The 12,463-nt window shown below is 41.4% G+C and overlaps 1 protein-coding gene across 1 annotated transcript in view; it reads left to right on the top strand.

Annotated features, from left to right (window-relative positions):
• Window positions 1–312: 312 nt before the first annotated feature.
• ephx4 (epoxide hydrolase 4) overlaps window positions 313–12,463 on the top strand; it is a 49,243-nt gene continuing 37,092 nt past the window's right edge. The window contains exons 1-2 of the mRNA XM_020514779.2: window positions 313–631; window positions 5,392–5,477. Of these exons, the coding sequence (XP_020370368.1) occupies window positions 398–631; window positions 5,392–5,477 (320 nt within the window). The 5' untranslated portion in view covers window positions 313–397. The remainder of the gene's footprint in view (window positions 632–5,391; window positions 5,478–12,463) is intronic.

The raw sequence follows: 12,463 nt of genomic DNA, 5'->3' as shown, positions 1-12,463 counted from the left end.
CAAATGTGACTCTTGTACTTTTGGTGACACTATTTCACTCGGTTACCGTGGGCTCTTAATGTTATGTTTCACTGTCTCTGAACGGTGACCGGTACCAGCACCTGAGCACACTGCAGCTGAAGATTTCTCTGGCTGTGGGGCTCACGGTGTGGCCTCTGAGTGGCTTTCGAGGGGGTGGAGGGGTGAGAGAGAGCTGCTTCCGATTGCAGACACTGATGCGGCCAATGAAATCTGCCACATCTATTTGTAAAAACAGTGCGCTTTACGTAGGCGCAATGCTTGACGTTGCGATCTCTAGTGGTTTCCATGACTTCAGTTTAAGGGGATCTTCCTTGGCACTGGAGAAGGTGAAGGTGCTGCGAGTCACACAGCTCCCTCATTCATTCCCAGTGGGACTATGGTGAGCCCGCTGTCTGACTTCCTGATGTTCACAACTCGACTCCTGGTGAGATCCTTCCTCTGGGCTCTAACGTACAGTTTCTGCGGGCTCTGTGCCTGCCTGGTCTCACTGAAAGTTTTGTGGCACATAATCAGGAAACCAGCAGAGACCTTCCAGTGGGCAGTTCGTGAGACGCTGCCTGCCTGCTTAAACGACACGTCCCTGGGCACACACTGCTATGTGCGGATTAAGGTAAGTCAGCACTGGACGCACGTTTGGGGTTTACTGGAAGGAAGGCAGGCTGCTCTTTACAATTTTTTATTGCATTTATTCTGGTCATTACCCCGGTTTATTCCTGAATTTTGTCAGTCGACAGGAGGCCTGTGCCTGATGTTTTAATATTTGCTCCGGGGGTGGGACTGAACTGTTATGGAACGCTTGCAAATATCAGACCTTGAAATGAAGCAAAAACAAATGGTAATTTTTTTTTAGAAAAGCAACAAATAAAACTACAGTGTTTTGAAATGGCTGGATCCCTCCAGTTCCTGAACTGTGCACCATGCACTGCAGTCCTTGCGCCACATTAACATTTCTCCCATTTTGCCACGATTGTTTATCCTCAGCAGAGAGTTTGTGGACAAAGTGCTGAAATCGGGGATAGCTCCTCAGTAAAACGCGACACAGCCAGAGTCAAACCAACGGCGCTTTAGAAACGCGCTCACTTGATTCATTGAATAATGGTTGCAGAGCTCAGATTTTGATGTGCATCATTTTGATTCCCACACCATCATCTATTCACTGTTAAGTCCACCGCGTGTTCGCGCAGTTTCCCCCGAGCCACATTCATCGAACTTAGAAACTGTCAGGTTTTATCAGAAAGTAAAGAGCCTTTTACCTGCCAGGCACGTTCTCTCACTGTAGGTCACCCCTAACTGTGCCTTGACTAGCACGTTATTGGAATAGTAATTACAAAAGTGCCTCAGAGCAAGCAAATCTCATGTCATGTGGGCACCACATTGGAATAGTTCTTTGGACCCAAACACCGAATTTCGAAACCCATTTAGTTTCTTCTTCTTTTCCTTAACGTTGGGGGAGTCCACCTGAGAAAATACCCAAGTTAAAGATTTCAATATAAATATTTATAGTCGCTTATAAAAATCGCATTCCTAATTAACAAACAAAAAAAGGTGGGCCAATTACAATTTGAAGCTAATGATGTGATGTTGCTTTTTTTTCTGCCAGCCATATATTTTAACAGATTCTTTAACAGTTTGATGTGGAAGATGAATAAAGCGTGCTTTTCCTCATCAAAATTAAATGTGTTGCAGCGAACAGTTCTTCGAAATCGGATTTATTTTGTGGTCTCAGCTGTTTAAAAGGTCAAATGGTTAGAGATGCAGTGACCATTCATAGCTTGTCTGAAATGAAACCATCTGAAACATTATTTGTTTAGCTGTTGGGTTTCAGATTGATTGGAAGTCACAATATCTCACACCACAGCTAACAGTCAGCATTGTAAAAATCTTGTGATTAGTTTGAATGATGCAGACAGTTTTTTGTGGCACCTCACTTCTCACCACTTTAAGTGAAGAATTAGGAAAATACCTTGAGATAAATTTAATACTGGGTGTCTTATCAGTCTTTTAATCCATTTTTTGTTATGACAATTATAATGAACATTTCAGCACCTTTTCCTTGAATGTGGGTTTGAGCTCATTAAATGGATTTTATTTGTACTGCTTAAACACACTGGAATATTCATTAACTTACAACTCCAATCATGCACCAGGTTAGAAAATTGTTGATCAGATCAGTGATTGAAAGGCCTGTGATCAATTGCTGTTCTTCTGCCTTAAGCTGCAACATTTCCTATGTGTGTATGGATTTCTACTCTGCTCATAATAAATACCATCTTTTGATATCTAGTGGATGAATCCATCTGTTATGAAATGCTGTTATCTTTGCCTTGTCTTTCTCTCAAAACTAATTGTTTTTCATAGGTTGTTTAGGATACCTATTCTCCCTGTCCATTTTAAAACCCTCTTCCTGCTAATTCAAGCTTCAGTGCTACTGCACTGTATGCTCTAGCATTCCACCAAGAAATGCTGTGAAATTTGAGCTCCCCTGTCAATATGGGTGCTTTGAAGAAAAGCACACTTCAGAAGTGACACTGAGGATGTATGTGACACATCCTTAAGTACGAAAGGTAGCAGCATTAACGATGGAGGGGGATTTAATGATCCAGAGGGAGTTACCTCTCCAGGATGAATCAAGAGACACGTAGAAGAGGAATGGACACAAAGCACAATTGATGGGGTGGGGGCTTGAGGTAGTTCCCTTTATTGAAGTGAGGGTTTTGAAAGCAGGAAATATCTTAGAGTCACAAAGTGAGCAAGGTGTAGCTGGGAATGGGCTAATCGGTGGATAATGGCTAACCTGAATAATGGAGATCTTCAAAACACCCAATGGCCCAGAGACAGAGGTCTTCATAAGAAAAGAAAGCAGGACCCAGAAATAACAAGCAATTGGAAGATGAAAGAGAATACTTGAAATGCAAGAAAATGAGAATGTTGGAGAAATAGAAGATAAGGATAAGGCAGGAAAAATATGCTCGATGTTAAGGACCATGTTGTTTTCAGGATTGTTCACAGCTCTCAGTAAAATATCATTATAGGAGAGATACTGTGGAAGCTCTGTAATCTTCCCACGCTGTTCTGTAGCTCAAAGATTGAGAAAGAAGTTATCTGAATGGAGGGGTGGGGAGGATGTGGGTGTAAGCGATGAAAGGGGAAGAGATGTGGAGGAGGACACTAGAATCTAGAGCAATTAGGGTCACCTAAACATTCCTAGTTACCATGGTGCATCATAGTCATTTTAAGTACAAATTTAATAATACATGGATGCTTCCTGTTCTATCAAATTAGATCATGTTATGCTCATTTATTCACTGCTGTTATTATAATCTTTTTTAAAACTTTAATTGTAATAAATTACTTTGGTTTGGTAACTGCAAAGAATTATATATTCTGTTTTTGCTGATTAAAACTGCAAAAATGGTTCAGATTATGTACAATGATAGGGTTTCAAAGGTGATTAATTTTAATTTGAAAGTTCTAACATGGTTAAAAATGGTAATGGATGCCCTATTTAGTTAGGAACAAATATTGAGGGCTAAAATTGCAACAATGCTTTAATGTCACTGGAAATAGTGTAAATAATCTCAGTTTGCAGCGAAAGCCTCCAACATATAGATTGCAATCGATTGGTGGATCACAGAGTCTCTGACAGTTGATCTCACCTTCTGCCTGTGTTCCTTCAGCGTGTGCCTGTCAATCATCACACTACTTCTGGAAGCCACACACCTAGAGAAAAGCACACATTCTTATCAGGCTTTGCCAGTGTGTTGCATTGTGTTTCAGTTGGATTATCATTGCAGGGTAAAGTAACTTCTGTGATGGCAATGCGGGCAAATAAATAACAAATATATTAGAAACTGATTTGTGAAGCCAATATGTTATAGTACTAGAAGTATAGGAGGCTATTCAGCCCATCATGGACTCTGCAAGAACAGGGCAGCTAATCTCACTCCTCTGCCCGTTCTCTACAGAGCTGCAATTTTTTTCATTCAGCTTTTATCTAATAGGAAAAGTCATGCGGAATACTGCTGTACCCCCACATCCAATACTTAACTACACAAACCAAACAGGGGTCCCAGAAACAAATCATGACTGCAGAAGTGACCTCCTGTGCCTCCATACTTGAAAGCAGCAAGTAATATTCTGGATGTTTTAGAGACATAGATCCGGAAACCTACCTGCAGTATGAGCAGCAGCAGAGTGGTATCATATGAACATAAGGTGAAGCAATAATGATGAGAATGATGAATCTGGACCATGTGAAAAGAAATAAAAAATGTACAACTTCCACACAAAATGGGAAAATGCATTTTGGTTCACAATGTTAAAGATGAGTGATAATCACATAAAACACCAAAGTATATCAATAAAATGTAGAAGTCTTTAAATGTGTAATGGAGGGGAGGTGGTGAATGGAGGGAGAAAAGAAGGGAAAGTGTGACCAAGGATTGAGATTTGTGGAAGAGATGATGTTGGAAATGAGGGGAGTAAGGATTAGGAAGGGTGTTGGTACCCATGAGTTACCATGTGGAGCTTGTAATCCTTCATACCGGAGAGAAAGGCAAAAACATGCCTCCTGAACCTGGGCATGTAGACAGCTCGGAGATAGAATGTTGATAAGGGAGAAATTGCCCTTATTGCCCCTTTATGTATTTCAGTAAGGAAGTTTGATGGGACTGGACAGGCTAGATGCAAGAAGAATGTTTCTGATATTGGGGAAGTCCAGAACAAGGGGTCACAGTCTAAGAATAAGGGGTAAGCCGTTCAGGACTGAGATGAGGAAGAATTTCTTCACTCAAAGAGTTGTGAACATGTGGAATTCTCTCCCACAGGAAGCTGTAGGGGCCAATTCATTAGATATATTCAGGAGGGAGCTGGACATGGCCCTTATGGCTAAAGGGACCAAGGGGTATAGGCAGAGGGCGGGAATGGGATACTGAGATTGCATGATCAGCCATGATCATTTTGAATAGTGGTGCAGGCTTGAGGGGCCAAATGGCCTCCTCCTGCACCTATTTTCTGTTTCTATATTTCTATATCATTACGTACAACGTCAAAATTGTCCCCTAAACTTCACACCATATTGCTCCTATTTTGTTGAATGCCTGATTTATACAGGGAACTGCAATATACTCAAGGACCTGTCTGATTATTCCCGTGGACAGGTATAGAATGTAAAGATTACTTATTGTTTTATATCATGGTTTCAGCCTGATCCAATAACACTGGTGTACTTGGTAACTCTAATTTCTAGTGCAGCTGGTGGATGCAGCACATGTGTATACAAAATATTTTTTTTTTTAAATTGCTACCTGCTGTTCTAAAAAGGATGACATATATTATACTCCATTTTTCTTTCTTTCTGTAAATTTCCAGGAGTCAGGATTACGGTTCCACTATGTTGCTGCTGGGGAAAGGGGCAAACCCCTTATGCTATTGCTGCATGGATTCCCGGAGTTCTGGTAATATCTTTGTTTTTACTCTACTAAATCAATAGTTTGTACCAATTGAAGATTTTGCTACCCTACTCCTTTATTATGTGAATCTGACTACTATATAAAAATATTCGTACTGCATCTGATACAATTTGACTGATTTCCCAGCAGCAATCCCCAAGGCAGAAGAACATTAAGAAATGTATTGCTTTGAATGTTTCACTGAACCATAATTACCATCATTCCCAGAAACTGTGTTGCAGCTACTTGACTTGGTGTTGTGTTTAAAGCTATAATCTATAATGCGTACTGAATTAATGATATCTGGAGCTCCAAAGTATGTGTTACTTTCGATAAGTTTAGGAATATATGCTTCACTGCTTATTTTACTGTGACTGCAGGTCCATGGCTAAAGAAGGACCGTAATTTGGAAATTTTAATTTTACTTATTATTTACTTTATACTGAGAAGAACTGTAATATTGAACTTCTAACTTATTCCTTTATTTTTATACATTTTATGTAAGATTTTGTACCAAGCTTCCTTGTACCTAAGATAGCGCCATGAATGGCAGCTTTGTGAATTTTTCTCAGTACCCCTGTACTTGAGTACATGTGACAATAAAATTTAATTCTATTTCTAATTCTAATTAATACTCAAGTTGATGTTATTATTATTGTTGTAACGAGGGTGAAAGGGTATTGTAGTATTTCGTCTGGAGGTGCATGATACCTTGTAATATCTGTCATGTGTTGTTGAGAGAGAGAGAGAACTGTACACACGTTTGTTAATTGTGAGAGCTCATTGAAGCACTGCTTGCATTGGATCCAAGTCCTAAAGATAACATTCCTGCTGCTACAGTTTCAGCCATGTCTTTCCATGTCTGGTGCAAAGGATGTTTTTTGGATTCACCAAGCCTGGGCTCCAAAGATAACTTGCCCCTTTTTCACTAAGCTCTTCCAGCAGGACCTCAAGGGACCACACCTGTGAAACATTTGAGCGCTTGCCTTTCCTCACAGCCAAACTATAAAATCTCATTGAAGGAGATGCAATTTTGCTTTAAAAGTTGCATTTCTGCTCTGTTTAGACACTGCAAGAGAGTAGGTTTTCCTGTAAGGTCGGTGATGGAGTTGGAAACCCACTTGCGATTTTATAAGGAGATCAGGAGTTGAGATATGGTGAGTTTCTGCTCTGGGATGAGAGGTGTGTTTCACAGTTGTCCCACCAATCACCAGCCCAAAAACAGCCCCAAACGTCAATATCACAATAATTGTATAAGATTGATGTGATATAGCTATTCAGAAATTAGTCATTGAATCATAGAATCCCTACAGTGTGGAAACAGGCCATTCAGCCCATCAAGGCCACACCAACCCTCAGAAGAGCATTCCACCAAGATCCATTCCTGTACCTACTCTTTCCCTGTAACCCTGCATTTCTCAAAGCCAATCCACTTAACCTGCACATCTTAACAGTGAGAATGCTCAACCTATAATAATGAGTAGCACAATGGTCTTCCATAAGACCATAAGATAAGGACTGCCAAGTCCCTTTGATTTGCAAATTTCCCTTAGGTTTTCGAAGCCTTTCCCCATTTAGAAAATAATTCATCCTATCAAAGTGCATACCGTTATACTTTCCCACATTGTATTCCATCTGCCATTTCTTTGTCTACTCTTCTAGCATGTCAAATTCTTTCTGCAGCCTCCCAGCTTCTTCAACACTACCTGTCCCTCCACCTATCTTTGTGTCATCTGCAAACTTAGCAACAATGCCCTTAGTTCCTATGTCCAAATTGTTGATGTATCAAGTGAATAGTTGTGATCTCAACACTGACCCTTGTGGAACTCCAGTAGTCACCAGCCGCCATCCTGAAAATGACCCCTTTATCCCCACTCTCAGCTTTCTGCCTGTTGGCTGACTCTCTTTACATGCCAGTACCTTGCCCCTAACTCCACGGGCTGTTATCTTACTTAACAGCCTCCTGTGCAGCACCTTTTGGAAATCCAAATAGATCACATCTACTGGCACTCTTGTTTAATTTGCTTAAATAAAGAATTCAAACAGATTTGTCAGGCGTGACCTTCCCTTGACAAAGCTGTGCTGACTCCACCCTGTAATATCATTTTCCTTTTTCACAATTCAATAACTTTTGATTGTGGACAATATTTTGCCTGCACTGTGAAGTTAGCTTTTTATTATATATTTGATGAGCTTTTGAGCAGAGTATACAACTTTCTCAGATTGGCTCATCACAAATGGGAGTTTGTCGTTTAACCATATTATCTACACATCATGCTTTCAGCCAAATAGACTTGGGTCCACTTTGTTATTCATAATCATCAATGATATTGAAAATGAACACTATCTTTGCTGATGACATCACCTCTTCCCTAACCATGAGCTTTCCATGTGAAAAGTGCTGTCCCAAAATTTCTGCAGGCAAGTATAGACAAAATTGAAATAAAAACAGGAAGTGCTAGAGGAACTCAGCAGGTCTGGCAGCATCTGTGGAAGGAGAAACAGAGTTAACGATTTGAGTCCAGTGACCCTTCTTTGGAACTTTAAACCAGACAAAAATTACTGCAGATAAAATTGAATTGTGCCTCAATATAGAGTGTTATCTACTATGTTATCTACTAGAGCAGCATGGTGGCTCAGTGTTGCTGCCTCACAGCACCAGGGACCCAGGTTCAATTCCAGCCTTGGACGACTGTCTGTGTGGAGTTTGCACATTCTCCCTGTGTCTGCGTGGGTTTCCACTGGGTGCTCTGGTTTCCTCCCACAGTCCATAGTTAAGTGGATTGGCCATGCTAAATTGCCTGTAGTGTTCAGGAATGTGTAGATTAGGTGGGTTACAAGGGGATGGGTCTGGGTGGGATGCTCTGAGGTTTGATGTGGACTTGTTGGGCCAAAGGGCCTATTTCCACACTGCAGGGATTCTATGATAATAATAAAGCAAGTCTGGTGGTTCATTCAGAAAAATGGACTGTGATGTTTCCCAGCAAGGTCTGATTAATGAGTTGTAAATTGTCCAGTTGTGAAGTTTTTCTCCTTGGATTAGATTTTCTGTCCATTGGACAAAGATTCTCACCTTGGCTAAATGGTGAAATCTAATTGAGCTAACAAAAGGTGTTGGCAGTGAAATAACTTGAGAAGCTGGTATCCCATCACCAAGTCACCCTTTATTTACATGTGGAAGGTGCTTGACACTGATCCAGCTCCCTCAGAATATCTGACACTGCTTTTTTTCATTGTCAGCCAGGGCTCCCTGCTGATTTGACCAGATTAAAAGCCCCAATCAGGGAATTCATATTCAATGAGTTACAACTGGCTGACCTTATTGCAATCATTATAGGTGGCTAAGATAATTTATATCATTAAAGAAACCTGGCACAGCGGCTATCGTCAGAGAGCCATTGCTCAGGAATCTGCACCTTTACCATCGCAGGTTCGAGTGGCTGGCAGAAAGGAGGACCGTGGCCACGGGGTTGACCAGAATCAGGGATGTGCTGGGTGGCGGAGGCCTGGGCTGGATGCTGCCACAGGAATTGGCAAGTAGGATGGCGGTGGATGTCCAGCTTGCAGCCTACGCCATCCAACACCTGAAAACAGCGATGGTTGGACTCGATGTTGTGCATCATTTGGAGGATGCTCAGGTGTGCGTCTGAAACCTGTCTGTGTGTACCCCTGAGATAACAAGGTGTAGAGCTGGATGAACACAGCAGGCCAAGCAGCATCAGAGGAGCAGGAAGGCTGACGTTTCGGGTCTGGACCCTTCTTCAGAAATGGGGGTGGGGAAGTGGGCTCCGAAATAAAGAGAGAGGGGGAGGTGATGATAGAAAGAGGATAGAGGAGCAGACAGGTCAAGGAGGCGGGGATGAAGCCAGTAAAGGTGAATGTAGGTAGGGAATTGGGATGGGAGTTGATCAGTGAGGAGGGAGGGGCAGGTAGGTGGGAGGGAAGACAGACAGGTCAAGGAGGCGGGAATGGGGCGAGTATGCTTGGTTGAAATTTCACATTGTCCCCAGGTTCCTCGGGATCCTGTGCCTCACAGCCTGAGCTGCCTCTTGAATATGTGTTGTGTGTCATTTAGGGAGGCAAAATGGCAGATCTTGTACAGGCTGCTGCTGCACACCATCCACCTCAACTCTTATGTCTGCAACCCAGACATGCCTTAGTGTGCTTACTTGCTGCCAGACTGTGGGGATCCCCAGGGGAGGGCTGTCTATGTGGGAGTCCTCCCTCTTTCCATTGGGAACCTGGGCTGGAGGGTATTGCGTACAGCAGTCCGTTATTGAGTTGAGAGGGTTGGATTATTAGGAGACACTGAGTAGACTGGCATTATACTCATTGGAATTCAGAAGAATGAGGGGAGATCTTATAGAAACATATAAGATTATGAAGGGAATAGATAAGGTGGAGGCAGGGAGGTTGTTCCGCTAGCAGGTGAAACTAGGACTAGGGGGCATAGCCTCAAAATAAAGGGAAGCAGATGTAGAACTGAGGTCAGGAGGAACTTCTTCACCCAAAGGGTTGTGAATCTGTGGAATTCCCTGCCCAGTGAAGCGGTTGAAGCTACCTCGCTGAATGTTTTTAAGGCAAGGCTAGATAAATTTTTGAACAGTAAAGGAATTAAGGATTATGGTGAGTGGGCAGGTAAGTGGAGCTGAGTCTCAAAAAGATCGCCATGATCTTATTAAATGGCGGGGCAGGCTCGAGGGGCCAGATGGCCTACTCCTGCTCCTAGTTCTTATGTTCTTATGTTATAACTGCAGATTACGGTGGGTCATGGACTCCTAGCACAACTGTTTATTTTGAGGCGTTGTGGAGTCCTTGGACCATGTATATATTGGTTGTGGGCATTTGCACTCCCTTTTTAGTTATTTGCAAAACCTTCTGTTGTATTTTTGGTTGCACTTTAGCTGGATGCTCCTGATCTTTGGGCACCTGGTCCGAAGATGTGTGGTCAGATTGGAGGACCTCCTCATGGGTCTGCTCCTGGGCTTGGCCAGTCTGGCTATAAACAGGTCCAGGCAGCAGGCCATGGAGCAAGTCATCTCTGCTAACTGCCTGCCCTTTTTCCGTGGTTACATTCGAGTCCTTGGCGAGGGAGCATGCGGTGCTTAAAAATATTCAGTTGGCCACATGGGTGTTTTCCTGGTGGTGGGAATAAAATGAAGAAAAGCTGACATTTCTTAGCACTGTTACCAATTCAGCATTCTAAAATAGCTATATCTGCCTAGCATGGAAAATTGAAATCCTGTTTGGCAAATTGTATGGAGAAACTCTTACCTTCTGTTCCTGAGTTAAATAAAGTGCAAACTCAAGGGGCCCTATTCTAATTCTGTAACTGAATTGATTGTTAGTGAAGTAAAATATCACCCATGCAGTCTAATGAACAGAAAGATGATGATTTGCTCATTATTACAGGCTGCCCTCTCCAACATCGAAAAGATATGGTCAAGCTGCAGATTCTCAGTCGGACTTTTTGCAGCAGCACTCAAGAACTGCTTGTGCTTAAGTCTTGTTTTTGTGTTTTTTGCAAGCACACAAGAGCTCATACAAGTACACCCCAGTGTTCTGTATCAGGCCAACTGTTCAGGCAGAAATCCAACAACAAAGCTTTGTGCATCTCTCAATCTGCCTGTAGAGATACGTCGCAAATAATGTAATTGCTTGGATCACTGTCTCTAGTGTGCACAGTTGGCCATCAATTACTGAGCGAGGGTTTCTGGAGCAGACATTAGTCTTTGGAAAATCTGTTGCTCATTTGTCTGGTGGTACAATTTCTACCACGTCTTAATAGCAGTATGAAGATGGTCAGTCCCACAAGAGTCCTTAAACTATGTTTCCTAACGTACTAAAACAGCCTTGGGTAAAAAAAATCTCTGTAATACTGAAAATGCTATATTTACAGTGAAAGTGCCCTGTATATCAGACTAAAACACAAGGACATTCTTAATATATTTACAATGGGAATGTCCTACAATGAAGACTGTAGTGCTAGGGCATTCTATATTTATAGTCAACTGCCCTACATATGAGACATTGTAACATGCAGATGGTCTTTTTCACAGTAAAAAGAGATTAAGCTGATTCAAGTTAAGTTCAAGTTTCCCAGGTATGTATTTTTCAGTTCCAGCGTCCCAAAACCAACATTACAGTACTCTACAGCTACAGCACTTTTAAAGTCATTGTATCTGAGTTTTCAATATTCTCAGAAAAAAATTTATCATGGTAGGCTAAAATTTTTGTATCATTTATTTTTCAAACCTTCCCGTCCTGAATCTAATTTTGATTTACTGAATCAATTTCATTTTGTCTACAGAATAAATTTGAATAGTTAATAAAATGTTGCAAGGTCCTCGTGTACCATGCCTATACTTTCAGGCATTACAATTTCATGTTAGAATTTATAGTATTCATAACATCCTCTAAAATGGAACCCAAGTATTTCAGAATATCTTGTGTAAAAATCAGTTGTAATTTAAAAATAGAATTATTTAATGAAAATGTTTACATTTCCCACAACATAACTAAACATTCCAATCCCAATTAACTCTCAAACTTGGCTGTAACATAGAGTTACATATAAATTAAAATATTGAAGCAAGCCATTTGGCCTAACTAGTCCAAGATCTTTATCCTCCACTTGCATCATAATTTTAAACAACTCTATAAAATTAATCACTCCTCAATTTTATCTTCTAACTTTTCCGAAGTTTTCTTCATTTTTGCAATTTCTTTTAGCTGTGTCCCAGTTACACTGACGTGTACCTTCTGTTACCTCAACGTTGTCCCTATGTTGGAGAGACCTTCACTGCCTTATCCACTTGAGTTGCTGCTTTTAATGCTTTGTGAAAGGCAATTTTCCTTGTTTTTCTGTATTATCTAACATTCATCCATTCGGTGTATAATTATAGTCCCAAAACTTGCACAGATTTCACCCGTCACTCTTTTTTGCCCATTCCACTATACTTCCTGCTGAATTCTTGCACCTTCTTAAATGG

The sequence above is a fragment of the Rhincodon typus genome, chromosome 10 (assembly GCF_021869965.1).
Source record: "Rhincodon typus isolate 14 chromosome 10, sRhiTyp1.1, whole genome shotgun sequence".
Taxonomy (NCBI): Eukaryota; Metazoa; Chordata; class Chondrichthyes; order Orectolobiformes; family Rhincodontidae; genus Rhincodon; species Rhincodon typus.
The sequence above is the reverse complement of the archived record's forward strand: the minus strand, read 5'-3'. Positions and strand labels throughout refer to the sequence as shown.